Genomic DNA, 26,560 nt, shown 5'->3' on the forward strand with positions numbered 1-26,560 from the left:
ATGTAAGTTAACCTATTTGTAATTAACTGCAAATGTACAAAGTCCATTGACAGCTTAGGGTAAGAATCTATCCTTATTGTTCATTCTGGGGAGCAGTGCTTCCATCCTTTTCTGAAGTCTTGAATATTCATCTTATTCTATAATTATGGAGGGTAAAGGAGAACGTAAAAAAAAATGACGTCTGGGAATACCGTGCCCCACTTTACTCAACCCCACCTACTTCACCCACCTGCATACATAAACAGAGCAGGTGTGGTCCAGGCAAACCCAGAGTTGTCAGTGTTAAGGCAAAGAAATGGCTTAGCACCTCAGTCCCCCTTTTTGGTGTTTGCTTCTGTATTTAAATGTGTTTGAGGTTTTCAGCATCCCCAGAACATTGGCTGTTAAGAGGCGGAAAACATGCAATTTATAGCAGATGGGTACAGCCTTTCCTGGCAGTGCTGCTGAAATGGGATCAATCAACAGCACTTCATGCTCCATTTGTCCGAAAGAAACCCACCTGGGGAAATCCTGTGGCACTGTGCCTATTAGGAAAACACCTTAACGTGTTTTTTAAAATAAAAATTTGCCACTTGGCATTAATCAGGAAGAAAACGGTTTCTCCATTAACGCTCTCCCACTTGCCTTTCTCTTATCTTTTTTTTTTCCTTCATATTTTGAACCATGATCCTTTATTCTCTTTACTCATAAAAGGCACAGCCCAGGGAAGCCATACAGCATGCTCACTCATAAGGCTTAAACTTTCAAACTTTTTTCTCCCTAATTTTTGATCTTATCTTCCTACAGACCTTATTTGGCAAAGATCCATTCCTCTCTTTTCATTTTCCATCTGCCGATGCCGCCTTCTTTTTGATTTTCTGGACCTCTTCCTCTCCTTAATTTTAGAGTGTGTTAGGCTGGGAGTGAGCATTATGAATTAGGGCAACCTTCGCTGCTCAATAAACGTTAAGACCAGACAGAATGAGTTTTGGGGGATGATGAAATCAAAGCCAGGTGCTTTGGAGGTACTGCAGTGGCCTTGAATTAATCACTTTTCTCTCTCTCGATTCCTGAAACTTTTCTAGGTGTAAAGTGGATATCTCGGCACTCCCTCTGAAGCAAGCCAACTGCCTGGAGCTGCCACTGGACAGCTGTCTGGGGGCTCTCCTTATGTTGGTCACACTTACACCCTGTGCGGGGGTCTCCGTCTCTGATCTATGTGTCTGCCCCTTAGCAGACCCCAGCGAAAGAAAGCAGATTACCCAGCGATATGTGAGTGTTTTGCCTTATTGTACACTCCCCCTCCTCCCACCTTCTCTTTTAAAACAAAGTCTTTATTGAAACAAAGTCTCTGAATTGAAAAACTACATCAAAAGAGATCTTTGTCCCAAGTTTCATTGTACATCATAAAACAAGACATCAGACTTAGGGGTTAATGCATTAGTGAAAAGGTGACAGTAGAATTAAGAGTTGGTTTTGCTATTTTAAAAGACAAAAAGATATTCTGAATTTTTAGCGTTTAGCAAGTCTTTGGGGGAATGTTGAAATCCCCAGGGAAGCAGACTCCTGCTTGGGCTGTGTGTGTGTGTAAATAGGACTTTAATATGAGTTCACAAATAACTTTACCAGCCATTAATGTTTGCAATGTTATGGATACCTTTGCAGAACTTCTTAGGATCAAGTAAGAAACTGCTCATGCCTTGTAAAGCAATAACACTAGCTGGAGATGAAGGACTGCTGTTCTGAACTACTCTGGATGATAAGAGCAGTGTGTGATTTCTCCCTAAGTAGTTGCAATGTGCTTAACAGTCCACTCAGCATTTTTAAATGAAATGGCTGTGTCCTCTTCATTTATTTTTTGTACTCTGGCTTTCTAGGTGCCTTTATTTGCATTCTGCTTTTATCCTATCTTCTTTATAAATCAATATGTTTATTTTAGTGCCACACAGGGAAGGCATGTTTTAGAAAAGTGGCATGAAAATGAAGCAAAGATGAATCCCTATTCAATGGCACTATCATTCTCAGCATAAACTTTAGTGTCTCCAGGATCCTTCACTGTGTAGATGTATTGATTAATTGAATAATTCTTTATCTTCGGGAGTACAAGACCTAGCCACATAGCTCATTGTCAGTGCAGATTGCTCATGTGAGGCTGGCATACTGTGAAGAAGGTTTGACACAACTATTAACATTCTCTCTTATTAGGTAAGCAAATGAAAATTTAATGGTGAAGAATGAAACTTTTCCCCAAGCTTTCCAATGGATAAGTTGACAAATTTACCAAATCCATGAGGAGTTTTGTGTGTTTATAAAGTAACATTAGATACCATCATAATGCCTGCTTTGAATAATACTTTAGGATTTGAGGAGTAGTAATCAAAAAGAGGTTTGAAGAGGCTATGATGAAAATAGAAATACTGAGTGCTTCTTCAGCTAGCAAGCTGGCCAGCACATTAGAGTACAAGTTACAGGCCCCTGGATTTGTTTTTTAAGTTGTAAGGACAGATCATCTTTAAAGGCATTTCCACTTCTGAATTGTAAAAGCACTTCATTTCAATTGCGTTCTCTTAGTTTAAAAACTAATTGTTTTGTTTGTTTAGGTTGAAAATATAGAGGAGAAACAACTTTCAAATGTTTTTAGGAATGATGCATATTAAGTTAGGCAAACTATTATTAAGCTTGTGTTATTCTACCTGAAATGCCTAAATAAAGTATTTTAATAGCCTTTCTTAAATCCTTGCGGTCTGTTTATCACAGGTTTTTAGCTATCTAATCATGACAGAAATAGCATATCCAAAGGTTTTGAGGCAGTATCTTCTTCAGTAGGTGTGTTCTGGAGGCAGGAGAAGAGAGTTTATCTGCTGGCCTCTTTCATGCACAATTTCTGAAGGATTCCATGTATATAAACATCCAAATATTGCTGTATGTGCTTAAGAATGAGCAGTAGATGTATTCAGACTTCAGCTCGTACAAACTCAAGGCCAAAGTAAATATGAATCTAGGGTGATACTAGATGCTTAATCTCTAATTCAATGAGCTAGCTAAAACAGACCAGAAAATTCACTGTTTCTGCCCCAGCTCTCTTTAGAGTGGTAATAAGTATCTGTGATGGGTCCAAGTTTAGTCCTCTGGAATCCATAAAGTTTGTACTAACTAGGTCAGAATAATGTTGTGTTTCAGAGTGATTTAAAAGTTGCATTAATGAGAAAGAAGTGGGGAAAAAGTGTCAATGTGGTTCTACCCACACATTTTCCCGGTGGGGTATCCATGCTATCACCAGGGGGCGATGTTAAAAGTAGATTATGTGTGCTTCTAATTGGTTTATTTTAAAGCTGTAGTTAATTAATTCTCAATCACTTTTCTTTTAATCTGGCTGCTATAAGTGCCTAACTGTCCTGTTATATAATATATTTTTGGGGATTTTTTTTTAAAGATTTCATGAGAAAAAGGAAGATAAATCTAGGATGCACTTCCTATAGGACTTTTATAGGACTTTATGACATGAAATAGTGTATTAAAAAACTGTTTTCACTTGTATCACCTTTTCAACCCTCAGTGCTTACAGAACTCCCTGAAAGATATGAAAGACATCGGCATTCTACAAGTGAAGGTTTTAAAGGCAGCAGATCTCTTAGCGGCAGATTTCTCAGGTACAGGACATTTTCATTTTCTAATTTATCTTTATTTATTTCCTGCTTTGAAACAATCTCTTGGCAAAGCAAAATGCTTAATAAGCAGAAGTATGAATATAACAGTCATGCTCCTTCAAATAGAGTCATAGCAAAAAAGAGGCAGACTTGAGCAATTTCTTTCACATAAAGCACCTATTTACACAATTATTTCTTTCAAATGATTTTATGCTGATTCAGTAATATTCAAATCTATTGAGCTTCAAAAATATTTGTGGAGTATGAGTCACGACTTCTTTATTTGTTAAATTAAGTTGTTGGTCAAGCTTTTCTATGTAACCTCAAATGACAGCGATTCGACTTCTCGCCTTTTGCTGCTCTCTCTGCTGAATGGTTCACATGGTTCGTAAATCTGAGCTTGAAGTCAGATCTGGCTGGCACCTCATCGTAACAATGACCAGAGTCTAGGCCCTGGGACCACTTTGCAGTTGACATTGTCTTATAGGAAGTTTCTCTTGGTGCTTCTGTAACTTGAACTTTTAGAAAGAGGCCAAAGCAGACATGCTTTGTGCTGAATTATGCTCTGCTGCACGTAGAGTAATCCAGACACGCCAGTGTCTGACAGCGACTCCCCACTCATTGCCAAATTACCCCCTTGTGCTGACTAACAATTTAGCCGCCTACATGACAGATGCTATTTACCAAGTAAATTGATGAATACAAAGAGTATTCTACAGCATGGTTCTATCTATTGATTCAGGATTGCATGGTTTTTAAAAATGTATATCTCATATTTTTAGAATGTGGGCTACTCTTTTTCTTCCTTTCAGACAGGAACAATTTCACTATATTTGTACAGCCTCTAAATTTCTGAGACTGAGTTTGAGGAAGTTCAACCATTGGAAAAGAGAACTTTAGTTTTCAGCACGTTATATTACGGAAATTTTAGGAAATATAAACTTAGTTGAAAAAAAAAGTCCTCCTCACCCTGCTCAAAAATGAAGCAATAGAAATGACTACTCTATAAGATGATCCTGACTAGTGAGAAGATCCAAACATGGTTTTTGGGCCAAATAGAAGATACAGTTTTTGAGGCTTGTAGGTGAAGTACTCAGATGATTGCTCTTAATATTCACTAGTATTGTTGCAAATGTTTGTAATCTCATGTTAATTAAGACATTTTTCTTTTAACTTATATTTTATGAAAACAGTCAGCATTTCACATGTGCCTTTGACATTAGTGGTTCTGTCATCCCTAAAGCACATTTACAATTGCCTATGAGTTTTCCAGAGAAAATTATTTTTAATTCCCTGTAATTGTTTACATACAGCGCCTTTCGAATGCACAATTGTTGTTCTCTCAGGAAATGTCTCCAGCCCCAAGAACTCATTTATGCCTTCCAGCATTAAAAAAAATTCTTTCTGTAAGTTGCATATATATATATTTTAATTTCCAGTGACTGATTATAATGCAGTAAGAGTATTTTTTGAAGGCTTGTTTACAACAACATCTGTATGTGCAAACCCTTTGTTTTTTTTAACCCGAGATGGAGTCCTGCTCTGTCGCCCAGGCTGGAGTGCAATGGCACCATCTTGGCTCACTGCAACCTCCGCCTACTGGCTTCAAGCAATTCTCCTGCCTCAGCCTCCCCAGTAGCTGAGATTACAGATGCCTGCCACCACCCCTGGCTAATGGAAACACTTTTGAAAAAATTTATTTAACCTGTCCTATCAAGTAACCTCCATAAAGCCCCCAAAACTAGTTTTTATAAAGATTGTTTCAGGCCAGTGTATCATCTCCAAAGAGTATTTTGACTATTAAAGTGAATAAGAGAGGATACCTGAAGGAAGGAGTCTTTGTAAAGACCCTCTCTATGGAAGAATAATTTTGGGAGAAATGTTTTCATTTTATTGTTTTATGTTCAAGGTATTCAGTAGATAGTTTTGGAGTGGATGAAGGTAAGTACCAACAAATTCCAATAACAATAGCAGTAGTTAGAAATGAAATAATGCTGTGTGGTTCGACTAAATGCCCTGGTGTTTTACTATTTCTGTATTTATGAGAAAATTATTGCTATAGTGAATTGAGGAAAAGTGATTTGTCATTAGCTAAACATGTGTTTAGACCATAATGATCTTTGTTTTTAGAACTGAGTTTCACAGTCTATGTTTATACATTGTCAGGCTCCTGTGTGAATCCTCCAGAGTGTTGTTCCAACCAAGGCGCTGCTTTAGGGCTACAAAGTGGACTTATTCCAGATAGTTGTAATTTAACTTTTCTATGTGAAAAAAGAAATGGATTCACACTACCGTGAGGTAGCAATGAATACCTCTAAGAGGTCAGCGATTGTGGCCTACAGTGGGGATCAGGCATTACTGCTGTTATCATTATTGTTACCAATTCAAAGTATGTAGTAACAAAATAAAACAGACCTCAACAGTGTCATTGGATCAGGATCAGAAAAGCCACTCATTTTTGTCAGTGCCAGGAACATTTAAGAAACAAGTAACTATTTCTACTCTATACCTTCCATTTTCCAGTCATCTTACTTTATAAATGAACGTTCATTTATTGCAGTTGCTAGGGGAGTAAAGCATTCACCCACAAATTAAAAAAAAATGCATTTACTCCGGATAACCAGGGACATTCTCTAAAGAATGATGGTCATTTTAGACATGGTGCAAAAGGGAACCTTTCATTCTTTCCGCTTTTCTTGTATCATATGTTTTTATTTTGCGGTAATTGCATGTTTCTAAGAACAACATGAAGTAACCACAATAAATGATGCTTCAGTTTAGTTTCACCTAAAGTTCAGGAATCCTGATAAAGCAAAAGTCCATAGCGATTAGTCTTGGCAGTAGTCCATATGGAGGTTATAGTTACTGTTTTGGGGGCAAAGGGACCGCACATCCTGTAGGAGGAGTGAATGCATATGGTAAACTCTGTGGTCAGTAGTTTCCTAATTTTAAAGACATCCACCTCTTTTCGAATAACCATTAGAAAAAGAAAATATAGGTCATTGAAGCCACTGGAATCAAATTAGAAGGATATTCCCTGTGAGTTGTTATTGATGTTATGATTATATAGTCATAAGAAATTAAACTTTGGAAAATTGAATACTCATTACTATGTTAGTATTTTAGAACATTAGAATAAAATATACTAAGGTGAATTTATTTCTCATAAAGTTGTTTTATTTATAAAGGAAAATAGTGCATACATTTTCAAATGTGTTAAAAGATATGAATAAGCCTAAATCTGTGTATATTACCAGTATTATGATATTTACAAATGGTAAAGTCTTTAATTCTCTAATGTATAAAAAGGTATATTTATTGTTTTTAAATTATGTCTTTTTTAATAAATATGCTATTTGATTGCAGTTGAAGCTATCTGTTAATACATTTAAATGTATATTTATCTTGGCATTTTTTAGAGTTTCTGACATTTGTGTACAAGAGAGAAGACTTTATTCAAAGAATCTTAAGTAATCTATCTTCTTTGGAGCCTATCTCTCTAAAATTGGTACAAGCTATTTTTTCTCAGGTCTATGCCAACGTTAGATGTGGATAGCCATAAGCAGTTATTCTAGTAGAAAAGCCTGTCAAATATTTTTTAAAGAATTTGTTTCACAAATTCCTTATGCCCAATGTAACCTAACATTTTTAAGTAATAGGTGATGCAGCCTGATGTCATTACTTTTGTAGTAAACCAGGCCACAGCCTTGATTCATGAAACAAATGATAAATTGTACTTGGAGGCTCAAGGTGAATAGCTGTGTGTAATGTTTGACAAGACCAACATACTTCACTCAGCTACTGCTAGTCTTAAAACGCAGGTATTTTAAGAAGAAAATAACTCACATTCTAATGATTAACTGAGAAAAAGAAACATTTTATTCTGGACAGTGCTGAGAAATGGACTGTATAGCAGGTTTCATACCTACAGTAGAGGCCCAGACAGAAAGTTGTGGTATATGCTGCCCAGGGGCACATCTGATCATAAATTAATACTGTTGAAAGAAAATACAAAGTTAATCTCATAAACTGTAAAAAAAGAATATAGTAAACAATGGGTTAATGGGAAAATTGTTAGAGAATTGAAATGTGTTTCAGTCCAGATTGTGTCACCTTTCAGTACACATGACAACACCTATGTTGCCCACCGAGAGAGATCAGCCAATGAAAAGTAGGAAACTGTATTGGTTTGCTCAGCACATGTATGCAGATTATTCAGGATAGCCTTATTATAATTGACAGTATGCTGCTGAGAAGCTGCCAGGATTGTGATGTGTTGGGGTTAATTCAGCACTAGGAATTGAAACCATGATGGCCACCACTGGCATGATGCATATGCCAAGATTCCACACCAAATCAATGATTCTTCCTTAGCATTCTTGGAATCAAAAAGTGGTTTCATATAGCTACCTTCCTGTTACTTAAGCTTTCTCTTTATTAGTTTTATTCTCCAAAATAATTATTGTAAGAGACTTCCTTCCCCATAAAGGATGTTCCAAAGGCAAGAGGCCATTCTTCAGTCTCCCTGTGTTTCACACTCATGGCCCTTACCCTGTTCCTCCCAGGATGCCCCCTACCCACTCAGAATCCTACATAATAGGGGAACTGGAAACTTAGGGGAGTTTACTTTAACTCACCATGCCAAGAGTAGCAACAAAGCAATCAGAGCAGCCCTCGCGCCTAGCTCAGTGTGGGAGGATATGAAGTGACATAACAGCACAACAGAAAATGCAGTATGGGCTTCAATATCCTCTCTTTTTATAGCACAATCCCATTGTTCAATCCGTTCTCACATTGCCATAAAGAAATTCCTGTGACTGGATTATTTATAAAACAAGAGGTTTAATTGGCTCATGGTTCTGCAGGCCGTATAAGAAGCACGACAGCTTCTGCTTCTTGGGAAGTCTCAGGGAGGTTTTACTCTTGATGGAAGGCAAAGCAGGAGCAGTGGAGCAGGAGTATTACATGGCAGGAGCAGGACCAATGGATAGGGGATGCTACACACTTTTAAATAACCAGATCTCGTGAGAACTCTATCAGGAGATAGCACCAAGAGGATAGCGCTAAACCATTCATGAAGGATCCACACCTGTTATCTAATCACCTCCTGCTGGGCCCCACCTCCACCATTGGGGATTACACCTGGACCTGAGATTTGGGTAGGGACATAGATCCAAACCATATCACTCATCTTCATTTTTCATGTTTCCATTATTCTAATAATCTATATGTTATGATGAGAAGCTAGGGAATTATCAGGAGGCAATGGAGGGACAAAACTGGAAATATCATCTTGACTCACAATTTTGAGTTGCTTGCCTTCCAGAATTCTCCTGGGGATTTTTATTTCACCCTTGAGACTTTTTGGCACTCTTTGCCATTAAAACAAACAAACAAACAAAACCCAGCCATCAATCATGAAAAGTTTCCAAATATATCTGGATCCTCTTGATATCTTGGTAATAAAGGTGTCACTTGGACCCTTTTCTCTTTCCATTGTTAATAAAGGAAATAACTCCCAAATTAGCATAATCTCAAAATATCTATCAGAGGAAAAATAAATATGTTTCCAGACAAGAAATCCAGGTTATTATAAAGTATCCTTATTTGATAAATAGGCATGTTAGGGACCATAACAATTGCCTGATCCAGGAGAATAAAGACACATTTAATTCCAGAACCACTGTTTCTTTCCAGGGAACCCAATATAGCTTCCTCTACCACTTTTTAAGTATTTCTCAACTTCAGGAAAGTCAGCTCGGGGGCAGTTCTGGTAATTGACCACAGATATTCATTGAGCACCACACTTGGTTAAGAGACACACCCTTAGGGAGCTTGTGATCCCTAAGAGAAGGCTCAATCTTCACTCTGCCTTCGCTCCTCTACTGCAGGACATGAGGTGTAGGAGGTGGTGTGTACCTTTGAAATAGATGGAGACCTTCAAAATCAGGGGGTTGCATTTCCAGTTCACTTGTTCCTTGGCTATGCCATTAGGAGGAGCTCTTGGTCTGTCCCCCACACAGATTTGAGCTGTAACTGCCGTAAAATATTCCATTCCTTGGGTAAGTGCATGAGCCTTTTCCATGGGCCCTGGATTCAGCCTTAACTAAACCAGTGTCCAGTTCAATGATGTATTCATTGAAGATAAAAATTAGTGCCCATGTTTTGGCCTTTTGTTTGTATGGTAGCTGTCTCTCATTTTAATCCCTATGTCTGATGACAAGGAAGATATACAGAAGCAGAGACCCATGTGTTAATCTCAGTTCTCCCACATACTGGCCTTAGGCTCCCTCTAAGCCTCCATGTCCTCATGGGTATTTTAAGGGTTAAATCAAATCCTAAATGAAGATGCCTGATATATATTTTGTGCTTAATAAATGTTTTTCCCATTCCTTATTAAATGCATTTTATTAGAGTATATTTGGTACATGAAGAATTGTGTAGGTTGTTTTGTTCACATACTGTTTATAATTTCCCTAATTTTAGATCGTGTTAGACATATAAGCTGATAACCACTTTTATCTCTTCAGCCACTTTTAGAAATCTAGTTACCACTCTAAGATGTTTCTTTTTGTTTCTATTTCTATCGAGTGCTTAAAGACAAAAAAATATGCTTCATGGTAGAGAAATTCTCATACTGAACTACTTTAGTGCTTGAATTTTACATTTTGATAACTGGATAATAGTTTTATTAGTATAAAATAGCTTGGCGTGTTCATCTTTTTGTTGTTGTTGTTATACAAAAAAAGTGCTATTGTCAAACTGTTGACCAAAATAGGGCACTTAGACCCCACATTATAGAGTAAAAATGTTTCTGCCATGTACTATAATACTGACTTTTAAGTTGTTTCTGTAAATTATAATAGTGACTACAAGTTTTTTTATATTGCTGTTTTTGTTTTGAAACATAAGACTGCTTGTGTCAGAAGAGGAATAGTCTCATGGTTATTGTTCACTGAGTTTTAAACCACATGCCTATATTATGGTTTCATTTAATTGTCTGTCTCTTGAAGCTGTATCCATAGCAATACCTCGTCTCTTAAAGATGCCCTATTTTCAAAGGGATGGCTATAATTGCAATTTCTAGAAAGCTCAGTAGTTGTGATTGAATGTTTTTAATTTTCAAGAGATCTTCATGGATAGCTAAGCCCAAATCAAGACCAACTTTTGAAAAACACATTAAAAACTACATAAATCTGCCTCTGGCAGGCCGTCTGCTTCAACTGCCTGCCAAAGAACATGGACTGTAGTCATTGCAAAGTTTGGGAGTATATGGATGACTTAGAGGTTTATAACTTAGTGGCACCATAAGGGTGAATGAATTCAGCTCATTTGTGACATTCCATGAATTAACAGAGGAATCACTTCCATATTAATGGGTGGGTTCTTAGTAACATTTAAATTTATTTATCAAATATACCTTTTTTATTCTATGTGATACCTTATGATTTTTCTTGGTGACATGGTAGAAAAGAGGAATTGGTCCCTGACCTCATATGAAGTGACTGATTTAACCAGTGGCTGTCTAATTTCAATTATACTGCTAAGGTCAAGGACGTGGTGTTAATTCTTATGGAAGGGATGCCTGACTGGAGATACTGTAGGAAGTGATGTTCTAGCAGAGATGTCAAATAGAGACATGAGAAACAGTTGGCACCGCAGAGATGAAGGAAAGGCACTTGAAAATGAGGAAACAGCAATGTTCCAGGGCCTGCCCAGCTTTTTCAGAGGTCTGGAAGAAAGCAAGCAGGAGTAGAAGACAGAAAGCAAAAGGAACCTCTCAGGGGAGAGGATGTTCATGTCTTAGGTGGGACTGGATGACATAGGAGCTTTGGGGCCAGGTAAAGAAATTTGGAAAACTGTTAAGGGAATGATATGATCTGATATAAACTTACAAAAGTTTATTCTGGCAGCTGTGAGGAGCAAGGATTTTGAGAGGAGAATGAAAATGGAAAGATGTTAGACAAGATCAGCAAATGATGATATTGTTGAGGGGCTTGAGAAGTAGCAGGGAAGTGGAGTTAGAAGAAGAAAATATTTAGGGCCAAGGGCAGTGACTCGCACCCATAATTTCAACACTTTAAGAGGACAAGGAGGGAGGATTGCTTGAGCCCAGGAGTTCCAGACCAGACTGGTCAACATGATGAAACCTAGTGTCTACCAAAAAAACAAAAAAAATTAACCAGGTATGCTGGCATGTCCTTGTAGTCCTAGCTCATCGTAGAGGCTGAGGCAGGAGGATTGCTTGAGCCCAGGAATTCAAAGTTACAGTACCATGAGCTATGATTGCACCATTGCACTCCAACCTGGGTGACAGAGTGAGACCTTGTCTGTATTTAAAAAATAAAAATAAAAAGGAAACTCTCTCATGTTTACTCATCTTGTTTGCTCTAGGCGTTAGAATATAGGATTATCAGAAATTAAGATAAATAACATTTAGCAAGATGAAATCCTATTCTTCCTTTACTTTTCTTCCAGTCCTAGTATGGACCTGTCTGCCCCTTGTTCTAGACATCTGTCACAGCAAAGTGAGCAGGTCTTTGCCTGTGTGATGCTGAAGAAGTCATTATTTGTCCTAGAGAAGGCCAGGACCCATCTGGAAAGGCTGGATGTATATGAAAAGCTAGGCCTAGAAGAACAGAGATCAACATTTCATTTTCTTTTAAAAGCCCCCTCAGCTCCTAGCACAGTGCTTTGCACATTCTGAGGATCATTAAGTAGTTATTGAATATATGAACAGGTACATCATACAGAAGGCATTATAATGTCCAAACTCATTATCATAGGAGTCTGGGGTCTCCCTGGAGGTTGCAGAGAAAGTTCCACAAAGAAGGTAAGGTTAAACTAGGCCTGAGAAGTTAGTTTTTTTTTTTTAAAATGTTTGTTTTCCTTTTTTGGAGAGCAAGGAGATTGGAAGGGCATAGAGGGACAAGCTATTCCCTGTGCAAAGTAGGAAGCAGAAATGAGCCCTGTTACTCTGTATGCAGGACAGGATAGGGCAGCCTGGTGAAGTTAGGAGTGGAGGAAAGAGACACCAACCTTGCTAAAGAGTTGGTGAACAGTGGGTAGATAAGGATGGGTTATGTGGGGTAAACAGATAGAAAATATAGATTTCCAGAATTGATCAATTAAAATGTGCTCCAATATCTGATAGTAAGGTTTGTAAACAAATGGTTGGAAATAAGACATGAAAATAGAGTTTTAGAAATTTTCATCTGGAATGGCTCTGCTGTCCTCCGACGTCCCCCAAGCCTCTCTGAGCTAAAATGCTCCATGTTTAGTTTCAGGAATTGTGTTGGTCCAGAAGTGCTTTCTTCCAACTCTACCCCTTGTATTGTATTGACAGTCTAGGGTGGTTCCTGGCTCCTGGATAAGTAGAACGAAATGAAAAGTACTGGTCATTGTCTTCAAGCCAATCTTTGTACCTGTACACCTACATCTTACATTACCTGATTACCGCTATTTGCCTCTATCTCATATATATATATATAATATATATATCACATATATGATACATAATATATATAATGTGTAATATAATATAATATATGATATATATAATGTGTAATATATGATATATATCATATATATGATATATATGAGATATATATCTTATATAATAATATATATGATATTATATATGATATATATCATATTATATATGATATATATCATATATAATAATATATATGATATAATATATAATATATAATATATATGATATAATATATTATATATCATATATAATATATGATATATATTATATATTATATATGATATGATATATATAATATATATGATGTATAATGTTATATATGATATATATTATATATAAAATATATATGACATATATCATATATATTATATATGACATATAATAATATATATTATATGTGTGTGTATATATATATATCTTCCTAATAGATTTGATGCTTTGACCTGTCCTGTCTCCACAAGAAGGACTTATCCATTTCTGCTCATCAAACACTCACCTTGTAAACCTCGATTAAGAATCACCTCCACTAAGAAATCTTTCTGAACTTTTCTGAACTGAATTACATTTCTCTGAACTTTCATGTTCTCATCTGCATTTCACTGCTGCTGTCTGTCGCTAGGCCATGGCACTGTTCTTGGGGGATGGTAAGAGCGTACATATATTGGGTGTGCCTGCATCAGGACCCTTAAGTGAATATGCAAGCTGACTGTGGAGTGGAAATTTGCAAATGTGGGGTATAAGAGTAGTAACAGCAATACGCAATTGGAGATCTGAAGTGGAAACAACTCAGTTTGCTGTGGGATGAGAATGAGGAGAGTTTTCTTGGAAAGGGCAGCATTTTCAGAATAACAGAGACCATTATGAGAGTCCCTTGCAGGTAATAGCTTAGGTGGTCATTGTATTTCAGGGTCAGTTTAGTGCTAGGAACATTTATTAAGCTATATGCTTAATAAACGGTTATCAAATGGGCTGGGCATGGTGGCTCATGCCTGTAATCCCAGCACTTTGGGAGGCTGAGGTGGGTGGATCACCTGAGGTCAGGAATTTGAGACCAGCCTGGCCAATGTGGTGAAACCCTGTCTCCTCTAAAAATACAAAAATTAGCTGGGCGTGGTGGCACGTGCCTATAATCCCAGCTACCCGGGAGGCTGAGGAGGGAGAATTGCTGGAACCCAGGAGGCAGAGGCTGCAGTGAACCAAAATCACACCACTTCACTCTAGCCTAAGCAGCAGAGCGAGACTCCATCTCAAAAAAAAAAAAAAAAAAAAAGGATTATCAAATGATATGACTATTGTAACACATTTATTATTTGTCATTCAGCTTCTATAATTGATGCAAAGGTAAAACTGTTTAAGTGAACCCCCCTTACTTGCCATTCAAGAAATACAAATAAATTTTAAAGCAATGTTGGAAAATAGCAAAGGCTATTGAGTGCAAAGTGCTAAACCTCAATGTGAAACTGAATTGTCAGTGGCATAAATGTGTCAAGGTGATGTGGCTTCTGGACACAGAGGAGGTCTTCTAGATGTTTTTCCTGTGAAATGGGTGGTACAAAGAGGAAAAGTACAGCCTCAAATGTGTGTATGTCAGTCTGCCTTGTCTTTTTCTCTCAGTACCATTGGTGAGCATTTGGACATTTCATTTATTATGAGAGATACTTGTTATCTCAAATAAGAATATTTGTTATTGAAATTTTACTCAAAGTCCCCATGTATCTGAAACTTTTTAAGAGAAATCAATCCATAAAATGTGCGTAAATTACTCTATAAACATTTTAATGTCTTTGTTTCTTCTTCTCTCTGTTTATTCTGTAATATTAATAAATGTAGCATTTTAATGAGCTTTGACTGAATTATCTTCAGAGTGTTGGTACAGTGTGTTCCTTGGAGACACATAACTGAAGTTCCTGGTTTCTGGAGGAAAGTCTGTTCCTCATTAGCTGGGACAGCTAAGAGCGTGCTTGCTTGAGAGAACGGGAGCCACAGAACGAGCCCACCTGTGCCTCAACAGGACCAGGCAGCATCTCTGCCCTGCTGTGGAGTAACCCCAGGGTTTTCATTAAAAGTGTCAGACGGTTTCCCTGGAGCAACTGCTGATGGCGTGTCATGCTGACGTCTCTGGAGGAGCAGCACTGACACCTACTAATAGTCTGACAAACGGTTAAGTAGCTGTTTCAGCCTGGGTTGAGAAATCAAGCATGGTATACCTGAGCATTAAGCCAAAAGTATGTGGTCTCTTCTTGTTCACAGTTGCTGAAGAGGAAATGGTGTTGTTCTATGTTGATAGGCTTTTCCCCAGCTAACTCCAGCCTCTTCCCCTGCAAACCACATGGCCAGAGTAAACTGTCTTTAAATAAACAAGACTTTTTGTGGGTGCAGATGGATTTTTATGTTAGTTTGATTTTGACTCCCCAGCATCTAAAATCCCTTCCGTGTTTGAATCATTTCCCATTGTGTATTTTGAAGAAGAGGTCAGAGCCCACTTTCATTCACAGAAGCTACAAAGTCAGTATTCCCTTTGTGAGTTCTGGCCGTTCAGGCCTGGGTACTTGGCTGTGTAAGACAGGCCCCGGAGGCCCTTGCATCGGTCTTAAGTGAGGCAAAGAAGCGGGAGTAGAGAATTCATATTGGAAGTGAATTGTGAGGGCAGTATTCTGGGGAAGCAGAGGCCACAACAGACTTTTCCTGGTGTGAGATATGGGCTGAGTTTCTTGTGCTTAAGTATTCTTTGGTTTATAGTGATATTTTTTAGCCTGATTCTCCAGCCTTTGTAGGAATTCTGAATGCTGTTTGATATTATTTTAATAAATTTCTTTTCTGCTATATGTAGACAGGGACCATTTCCATTGTTTGCGATTGAAAACCCTCACTCATTCCTTTATGTCTGTGGCTTGATCATTGTCTACTAGTAACTGAAATAGTAGCATTGACTTAAAAGCTTTGGCGAGGAATCTAAGTGTCCAGGCCACTAGTCAGTTGAGCGGAATCTCCTGTTTAATACTATTCATCGCCCATGAGTCTGCTCTTCTCCTCCTCCCTTTTTAAACAATAATCTTCATGCAGGATCCTGCAAATATCAGTATCTGTACTGATGTGCTGTACCTGAGAGCACCTGGTTATTAAGCGAATTAGATGGAGGTTCAGTGACCTGAATGGTAGGCCAGCAGGTCAAGAGGCCTGAGCACTCTCTGGCTTAGGCCCTGGCCTGGGACTCCTTGGCCATTTGTTGGAACAGCATCTGTCCTTGTGCCCCCAATTAATTTAGCAAGCGCTGCTTTGTAAAGTGCCAGTGTGCTGCAGACGCCGGCAATGTATTAATGTCCTACGGCTATTATGGAGCCATTCGTTCTTTCCCTGACAGTTCCAATTCCAGATCCTTCTGCCAAACACAACAAAAGGGAAGTGAGTTTTTTGCTTGGTAACACTGTAAGTCTAACTTTGGATTTGGCAATTTCTTACCTTTTTTGGTGTGCAAATATGGGAGATAGGGTAGAAAGAGAAGAGGTGAGAAGTGAAAGATGAGCTTAATTTTTTTTTTGTTAAGTTAAAAACTCTGACCTTTATTGAGTTATACTTTTTTTGTTTGTTTTATGACACCAAAAATGTAGCTCATGTATTCTCATAACGTACTGAGTATACAGGATCATGAGTGTTTGTGACCATTTGCTTAGGAGCAGAGCTTAACTCCTAAAGAGCCATTTTTACACTTTTTCTCACTTCCTCTTATAGCCATGTAGAAGCCTGTAAGTTATAGGTTTCCAGTTATAGAATAGTAATCATACAGATTGACTTAGAATTTAGGAAGGAAACAGAGATGAACTTCACTTTAAAAACAAAGAAACGGGCTCTCATGCCAAATGGATTCCCACTCCTGTGAAATGTGTGGCCACTGGCGATCAAGGCCTGATCTTGGGTGGTATATTAGTCCGTTTCCATGTTGCTGATAAAGACATACCTGAGGCTGGGTAATTTATAAAGAAAAAGAGGTTTAATGGACTCACAGTTCCATGTGGCTGGGGAGGACTCACAATTGTGGCAGAAGGCGAAAGTCATGTCTTACATGGCATCAGGCAAAAGGGAATGAGAACCAACTGAAAGAAGAACCACTTATAAAACCATCAGATCTCATGAGACTTATTCACTACCATGAGAACAGTATGGGGGAAACCGCCCCCATGATTCAATGATCTCCCACCAGGTCCCTCCCACAACACATGGGAATTATGGGAGCTACAATTCAAGATGAGATTTGGGTGGGGACACAACCAGACCATATCAGGTGGTGTGTTTATTCTAACCCATTAAGTATGCTAAAGGTACAACACTTGCAGCCTCTGCCTGTCTCCTGGATTCCCACACAGGGCCTCCATGACTCATTGGAAAAGGAGTCTTGCCTTCCCTCTTTCAGCAAGCACAACTTTATCTGACTATTGTTCACATTGCCCTTGTCCCTTTTGAGATTCACTTGTCTTTGACCAATGTGTATGTTGTCTTTCCAGGGAAAAGTGACCCATTTTGCTTGTTGGAGTTAGGCAATGACCGACTTCAGACGCATACTGTCTACAAAAACCTCAACCCTGAATGGAACAAAGTTTTTACATTGTAAGTGCTTTAGCCTCTGGAATTATTTCTGCTATGCTTGGAAGGTAGTCTGGGGCTCTTGAGTGGAATTTTCTGTCCATTTTTATGGGCAAAGAGTAAATTTTATTGTTTTTTTCTTTTGAAAACCTTTTATCCTTTCATTTTATAGAGTGTGGTGTTAATAATAGAAGAGACCATTTGGAACTGCAAGGGACTGTTATAGGGGGCATTTGTAAAGTAGATCTTTTAGACTAAATTAATCTATGAATAAATGGAAGCTTCCATATTTCTAGGTTAATTCATTCATGGGTTAAGGAAATGGAGACCTGCCTTAAATTCAAGGATCTTACGTGTTCTAAGATCTGCCAAAATCTTTAGGAAAATACAGATTATCTGTGACTCCTTAGAGACTTCCAAAGGCTCCTTATATTCCAGTTTATCTGAGCGACCCATCCCACAGTGATTCTCTGCCCACACTATCAAACCTGGGCATTTAGGAGGCTGGATAGATTTAAGATCTTAGTTTGCTTTAGATTTCAAGGCACCTGAACATTGAGGGGAGGCCCTGTTGAATTTGGGTAAAATGGTGACATACTGTCCCCACGAAGCTAAATCAATGCTCTGTCTGTGCTTATAAGTGAAAAAATAAAGTTCATTTTGAGTAGAGTTAATGCTATTAGCAGAAAGTTCCCAAGGATCTATGAAAAGTGGATTAACTCTGCTAAACACCTTTGCCAATGGCCAGATATAAGCGTCTCTTGTTTCCCTAGCACGTTGCCAATGGCCATGGCTCCATTTTTCATTGTCCCTGGTTTCTGGCTTCTGGTCAATATCAAAAAATATATATTTTTTTTAGTATTTTGTCTTTCAACAACAGAGGGTTTCTATGCATTTCAGGAAATAGTGATTTTTCACCACCATTTTATTTTAAAGGTAATTCTTAATTTTAAAAAATGTTAACTCCTTTCATTTGGAAGCTTTTTAAAAATTACTTTGGTTGGACACTCTGCTAATGCTTTCTCCCTATCTCTTTCTTTATTTTGTTTCTTTGAAAGTCCTACCCTTGAGTGCAGGTATACTGTTTGAAAAATGTCATAGTAAAAAAGTTGACTTCTTTTTTTCATATGGATGTCTGAATCTTCTATGATGGAAGGTTTGGGAATACAGTCAGTTTGATTTAATTTTTGGAATTTAATTAAATGGTAGTTTTATACTCTAAGGACATACAGACTTAATTAGTGAAACAGTGTTTCCAGATCTTCATGGAACAGACTTCACTTGTGTGTTTTTGTGTATAATACATGGTATTTTTGTTACAGTCCCATTAAAGATATCCATGATGTTTTGGAAGTGACAGTGCTTGATGAAGATGGAGATAAACCCCCAGATTTTCTTGGAAAAGTTGCCATTCCCTTGCTGTCCGTAAGTTTCCTTTATTAATAAACAATTTGTGAGTCATTTTATAGTTGATGAGTTTCTATGGTCTAGAGTTGCTTTATCTTTGTCAACCTGGGGGAAAAAAATCCTCCTAACTATAGCAGGAAACAACTGTTTTATTCCTCATTCTTATCCGGTATTTTCAGTAGTTTCAGATGTAAAGGGATATAATTTTTTTCTGTTTCAGTCCAATATTGACTTAACCAACCAAAACATTTTGACCAGTTTTTCAATTCATTTTCAGTCTTCCCATCTTAAGATAGGAATTTGTCTTTGGTTACAAGGAATATAGATGAATGACTGATTTTCTATTTATTAATGAAAAACACACATGTATTTCTTTATAGCTCCTTACTGTACATTTCTTCAAAGATTAATTGTTGGTAACTGCACATTTGTTCTCAGTTCTTCTAAAGACCATTTTCCCAAAAGTTCTATTTGTCTTTTTAGTAGTCATGTTTGTTTTCGGTCTCAAAATTAAAAAATGCTTTGTGGAAGAAAGCAGAGAGCCTTTCTTGGAGAAGGAAAAGTGTTTTGGCAGTCCAGCTATAAGATAATGCACCAGGGTCAGCGAAGGAAAAAATACTTATAAAATTCAGAAGAGAAAGCACCAAAGAATGCCTTTACATGGGTAGGGGGAAGCTGGGGAGTGAATTCATCTCTTAATTAGACAGTAATATATGTACCAAATGTACTCTTTGAGAAGAGAGAATTCCAGATTTTCATCCAACCATTAACACAGTTTGTTTTAGGCTTATTATAGCTTTATCAGCCAATGAGAATTTATTCTTCCCAAAGACTTATTTTTCCCAAGCTATCTGTGGATTTTTATGGATGGAGCACTCTGTAATTTAACCATGAGATTAGCCTAACTCACTTGATGTTTACAGAAGGAGGAATGCCGTACTTCTTAATATCTTTTCTTCTGTGTTTGTGCGCTTGGCTAATTTCTCCCCGAGTTCTCATATCCCTGATGTTACTCGGAGAGCCTGTCTGGAGCATCTGCTCCCTGGTACGGCTGGCTCCTGCCACATGCTCTGAGCCATCGGCACCAGCCGAGCAGCTCTCAGAGAGGAGACGGCAATTTGGGATTTCCCCCCCTTTTTTTTTTTATTACAACTTTGTCAGTTATTCCCATGAGAATACATGTAACCAGAATGTGGGGGACACTTTAGAGAGGTCTGGGGGACTCGGAGCAAAGACTCTCCTTGACAGTTTTCTCATTTCACTTTTTTTATTCCTTGCTTGGTGAACATGACTTTAAAAAAAAACAAAAAACAAAAAAAAACTCCCCTCTGTTTTGTACATAAAAGTTTTGTGTGTTTGGTCTTATAATACCAACAACTGACTTAGCTCGCCTACCTGCCTTCCTTTCCCCAAACCCTTACCCGCCTCTGTCTTTCTCTTCTTCCCTCCTTGTAGCCAACCTAAAAAAAAGTCAAGGTGTATGGTGGCTTGCATTTAAAGTAGACTTTCACAAAAAATTCTACCTTGTATTTTGAAGGATCTGGTTTGTAAAAAGCGTTAGCTTAGGTTAGTGGTTCTTCCTTTTTCTCTCCTTCCTCTCCTCCCTTCCTCCTTTCCCCCTTCCTCCTTTCCTTCCTCCCTCTCTCCTTCCCTCTCTCCTTCCTTCCCTAGAAGATCTAAGAAATTACCTCCAGCTTAATCAGGGTTTCTCAATCTTGGCACTATTGATATTTGGGGCCAGGACATTCTTTGTTATATGGAGCTGCCCTGTGCATCCTAGCATGTCCAGCCATCTCCGTGACCTCTACATACTAGATAACAGTAACGCCTGCCCACATCCCTGCTGTGACAGCCAAATATGTATGTAGATGTTGCCAGATATTCTGAGGGGGTAGAGATCACTTCCAGTCAAGAACCGCTGACCTAAACTAATGCATTTTTCAAAACATATCTTTCAAAATACGAGGTAGAATGTCTCATGAATGACCTGCCTTCAATGCAAGGAGTCCTCGATTGGGACTTTTTTCACATTGATCATAAGCTGCCTTATGATCTGTTGTTCATTCATTTGTTCCACAAATATTCATTAAGTATCCACTTGGTGCCAGGCAGTGCTTTAGGTGACAGAGCTCTAACAATGACCAGAGGGAGCCTCCCTCCTCACTTGGAGCTTTTATTATAGTAGCAGGAAACAATGCATAAACAAAACAAAAGCAATATACATAATGTTAGATGGTGAAAAGTAAAGAGGGAGAGGGTTGCCGGGAATATGTGTGGGGAAGGGCACTTTTTTCCAGCTACTAGCCAGGGAGGGCCTCATGGAAAAGGGGACATTTGAGTGGGAACGTAAGGAGGTGAGGGAGAGAGCCATGTGGATATCTGAGAAATCCCTCCCAGGCAGGAAATTCTCAAGTTCAAGGGCTGTGAGGCAGGACCTTGGCTGTCAAATTCCAGCAATGGCCGGGCAGCCAGTATGGATTGATCAAGTGTGCCTGGTGGCGAACAGGAAAGGACACAAGGGTAGGGTGGAGCTGGAGAGGACCCTGGAGGATGTGAAAGTGAAAAAGTTTGAAGTACTTTGGCATTTTCGTAGTGGGGGATGGGAAACCACAAAGAGTTTCAGGCCAGGAAGTGCTTGATTTGTTCCACATTATGTGTTTGTTTCTAATATAAAAGTGCTGTGTACATCCAGGAATAACCCCTGATCTGCAAGGTCTCTACCTCATAAAATAGCACAGCCTGGGCCATTCCTCTCAAGGACTTCGGGGGTCCCTGGCATGGTGCACTCAGTAAGATGCTTCGGCTGCTGCTGTTCACTTTGTTTCCACCCAGATTCATTTCCAATTCCTGACTGATAAGTTGGGGAAGTGATCATATCTTCTAGTGCATCTGTGTGGGCTCTCCCTGAAATTCAGTGGTCCACCTGCAACATTCCCTCTCCAAATGAATTGATTCTCTATCTAATATTAGATATAAATATGATCTTAAAATTGCTGTAACCCTCAATTTAACTGGCAAAGTATAAGCTGTAAGTTGTTTCATGGATCATTCTATTTTCAAATAATTCTAACTTGTGATTTAGAGGATGTGTTTTAACCTACTTATTTAGATCTAGTTTTTTTTTTCTTTAATCTCTCTTGAGTGATGCTTACAATAGAACAGTGAACTAGCAAGTTCTGTGCCGTGCACTTAGCGTGCGCTGAATCATCAATTCTCTAAGGACTGGATGAGGCAGGCTTTATTATTATGCCCATTTACAAATAAGGATACTGAAGCACCGAAAGGATCCTATAGCTAGTAAGTAATAGAGACAGGATCTGAATTTAGGTGGTCTTATACTAAAGCCTGAGCTCCTAAGAGTTTGTTATATTGCCACAGTGAGTAATTATTAAGTATATATCATCTCCAAAGCAAGAATCAAGAGGCTATTTTGTGTAATCCTGTGCTATGTGCCGTCAGGGTCGGGGTTGGGGGGTGGCAGGAGGGACGCAGACTTGAAGAGTTGGATATGTTGCAGGAAGTCACCTGTGCAATAAACACATAAGACCCAAATAAACATATAAGTCTCACAGGAACGAGAAAGGGCAGTGGGAAGTAGGACGGATGGGTTTAAGTTTAGGAAGACTTAGGAAGCAGGGAGTTTGAGCTGGGTCAGGGATGAGTGGCGTGTTGATAGTGTGTGGCGGGTGAAGTGAAGAATGAAGGACATTCCAAACAGAGGATCCAGGGAGAGAACGAGGTGAGCGGAGGTGTAGGGGAAAGGCCATGTCTGGGAACGAGGAGGGGCCCGGCTTCTGGGAGCTCAGGGTGGGCAGTGAGGGGAAGTGGGACACACTGAGGCAGCCCAGGAAAGGTTGAGGGAGGTCTCGGTTACTATTTTAGCAGGGAGCCACTGAAGATTTTTGACCTGGAGATAGAGATATTGGAGCAGTTGACTAGGAAGAAAGTTTCGGCTCTAGTATGAAGCAAATTAGTGAGAGAGAAGACTCTTCCCGGAAGACTTGGTTGAAACTCTGAGAATTAAGCATCAAAGAACACCCTTAGATTTCATACTGTGTGCTTCTTTAGGAGAAGGACTTGTTTCTCTGTTTTTTTTTTTTGTTTGTTTGTTTGTTTGTTTGTTTTTTAACATGAGCGAGAATCATAACAATTGATTTGTTGGTGTTTCACTCTGATCTTTATAGCCTATGGAGCCATAATCAATAATACCTTATTTTAGGTTTAAAAACAGAAATTGTATTTCTTGAAGAGGAATGTGAATAATTTTTTTGAGAATTCATTTTCTCTAATCAAGTCATAAACCATAACTTGATTTACACTTTTAGAGAAAATGCAAACTATATTTTTAAATGTCTAAGTATAAAGTATAGAACATACTTCAACTTTTAATCTCACTCTAAATGGTAATGTGCTAAGTGCATTTAAGCCTGTTAAATAAAGAGCCTGTTCTAAATTCACTATATCTTTTTAATCAAGGTGAATGTGCTGACTAGTGGCTCATTTAAAATCCATATAAATATATTCATTATTGATGGTGAATTGTTCAAGGCATATATATATATATATATATATATATATATAAAAAATATATGCTTAGCTGTTTATCATAATTGAAAGAATACAGGCCAATGGGCTATCCTTCCATATATTTCATTTGTCTTCAATCTTTTTCAGAAAAATAGTTCTTTATATAGATATAGAATACTTCTTAATAAAATATTCATGGGTAAAAACAGTAGAAAATCGAGACTGGAATGCGTTATAATCTGAAGACTTCTAATATTTACTCATTTTCACATTGCTCCTCTAATCTTCTAATCAGTAACATAGTAAGTGTGCATTGGAAAACACTAAGCACACTTTAGAGTCTTAAAACATGTCAGGCAGTAGACACTATCTTCTGATAATTCACTGACTCAATAGACTTATTTAATATTTTTATCCTCAATTAAGTGATCTTAATTCTGTCCTGAAAATCAGGCTGGATTCTTCTCCTCTAGGCCTTTCCTTTTTATTGAATCACACATTTACCCTCTCAAAATTACCCAATGGACCCATTTTAGAAGACTGCAAATCAGCCTTCATGGCAATCTGTAAAACAGGAAAAGCATGCATATATTGGTATTTCCTAATAACAAATAAGAAGTCATCTGTAGTTTGATGAAGACCTGCAATTTTTTTTTTCTATTTTTGAGATGGAGTCTTGCTCTGTTGCCTGGGCTGGAGTGCAGTGACTTGATCTTGGCTCACTGCAACCTCCGCCTCCCAGGCTCAAGCAATTCTCCTGCCTCAGCCTCCTGAGTAACTGGGATTACAGGCACCCACCACCATGCCTGGCTAATTTTTGTATTTTTAGTAGAGACAAGGTTTCACCATGTTGGCCAGGCTGGTCTCAAACTACTGACCTCAGGTGTTCTGCCCACCTCAGCCTCCCAAAGTGCTGGGATTACAGGCATGAGCCCCCCCCATGCCCTGCCAAAGACCTGCATTTTGAATCAAATGTGAGTCCTTCTGTGTGAGCTAGGCCAATGTCACAAACGACTGTATAATCAGAAGCATCGGTCTTTATACTGCCCTTCTAAATTCCCAGCGTTCTTGGTGAATCCATGTACACCCGATAGCTGGCTGCACCAATAACAGCTTCACTTAATTAATTTTCTGGGACAAATTTTCTATAATGGCTTGTACCAAATAAATGCCACATGTATCTCCATTTGCATTTTCAATTAACTCTGTTGCCCAAGTTTCACCTGTGATGGGTTTGTGCATTGAAATGGACTTGAACAATCATAGGTTGTTTTAGGTTAATACAGAAATTTTTGCCCATTAAAGTAAATAATATTAATTTATAATTAAGCTTAAAAAAAAGTAAATCTGTTGCCAAGGTTTGGTTTTCCAGGGCATGGATTTGGTTGGGGAATTCCATGTGAGTCAAGTTGGTGCCATAGGGTAGAGGGGCACTGTACGTAGGTGAAAAGGAGAGAGGGATGTATCACCTGGGAAATTATTTGATAAAGACAAAACTTGAGTCCCAAATGGGGTGAAAATGGTCACTTTGAATGGAAATTTCAGCTCTTCTCATTATCTACTCCTGGTCCAATGTGACCATTGAAATAAATAAATGAAGACAAAATAACGCAAATTTCCTATTGCTTCTAGAAACTAGGAAAGAGTACCTTTAACATGCTGGAGAGATCCTGAACCCCATGTAGTAGACAGTCTAGGTATTTGATTAGAACAGACAGGCTAAGAGAGAAAGAATGACTGTAGGAGTCTCCTGATGGCAAGTAGAAACCTGGGTGAATCACACGTGGTAGATGTTAAATCAGTTTAACTTTTCTATTAAGTGGAAAAGCCTCTTACATGGAATCAAAGAGTAAAATCTAATTGCTGCTTCTTTGAGACACCTAAAACACATAATACACAAACAGATGAACAAAAGTATCCTACACAAATGTAAGAAAAAGGTAGGTCAGAAACTTGATACAGGTTTTAGGGGTAAAAGAAAAAGATTGAATTAACAATAAGGTTATTATAAGGCCGGGCACGGTGGCTCATGCCTGTAATCCCAGTACTTTGGGAGGCTGAGGTGGGTGGATCACGAGGTTAGGAGATCAAGACTATGAGACTCTACTGGCTAACACGGTGAAACTCCGTCTCCACTAAAAAATACAAAAAATTAGCCGGGTGTGGGGGCAGGTGCCTGTAGTCCCAGCTACTCAGGAGGCTGAGGCAGGAGAATGGCGTGAACCTGGGTGGCGGAGATTGCAGTGAGCAGAGATGGTGCCACTGCACTCCAGCCTGTGTGACCGAGCGAGACTCCATCTCAAAAAAAAAAAAAAATAGTAAGGTTATTATAAATATGAACCTTTAAGTGGATAACTTTTCATAGACATATATATGCATATTAAAACAGGGAAAAATAATAAAACTAGAATTGTCAAACAATATATATTATGTATTCAGCATTTTAAAAAATCAGAAACAGGCCGGGCGTGGTAGCTCACGCCTGTAATCCAAGCACTTTGGGAGGCCGAGCCAGGTGGATCACAAGGTCAGGAGTTCGAGACCAGCCTGACCAACATGGTGAAACCCTGTTTTCTACTAAAAATACAGAAAAATTAGCCGGGCGTGGTGGCATGCGCCTGTAATCCCAGCTACACAGGAGGCTGGGGCAGGAGAATTGCCTGAACCTGGGAGGCAGAGGTTGCAGTGAGCCAACATCACACCACTGCACTCCAGCCTGGGTGACAGAGTGAGATTTCATCTCAAAAAAAAAAAAAAAAAACTTGGAGAAAAAATAGAGCTATTCCCTCTTATCTCATCTTTAAATTGATAATAGTTCCTATTGCATAGGATTGTTTGGAAAATCTAATGAATTTACATGTTTATGAATTAACAATTAAAACTTAAGCCTTTTATGTCAGTTTTAAGCAATACAAAATTATAACAA

At 38.5% G+C, this 26,560-nt stretch overlaps 1 protein-coding gene across 5 annotated transcripts in view; it reads left to right on the forward strand.

Moving 5' to 3' along the window:
• The window catches only part of MCTP2 (multiple C2 and transmembrane domain containing 2), a 257,190-nt gene that overhangs the window by 134,553 nt on the left and 96,077 nt on the right, over positions 1 to 26,560 (forward strand). For all 5 annotated transcript variants that reach the window (XM_054451318.2, XM_054451314.2, XM_063652994.1 and 2 more), the window contains exons 11-14: positions 1,065 to 1,251; positions 3,536 to 3,629; positions 17,622 to 17,724; positions 19,023 to 19,125. In XM_054451318.2, coding sequence (XP_054307293.1) covers positions 1,065 to 1,251; positions 3,536 to 3,629; positions 17,622 to 17,724; positions 19,023 to 19,125 — 487 coding nt within the window. The remainder of the gene's footprint in view (positions 1 to 1,064; positions 1,252 to 3,535; positions 3,630 to 17,621; positions 17,725 to 19,022; positions 19,126 to 26,560) is intronic.

This window comes from Pongo pygmaeus, chromosome 16 (genome assembly GCF_028885625.2).
Source record: "Pongo pygmaeus isolate AG05252 chromosome 16, NHGRI_mPonPyg2-v2.0_pri, whole genome shotgun sequence".
Lineage (NCBI taxonomy): Eukaryota > Metazoa > Chordata > Mammalia > Primates > Hominidae > Pongo > Pongo pygmaeus.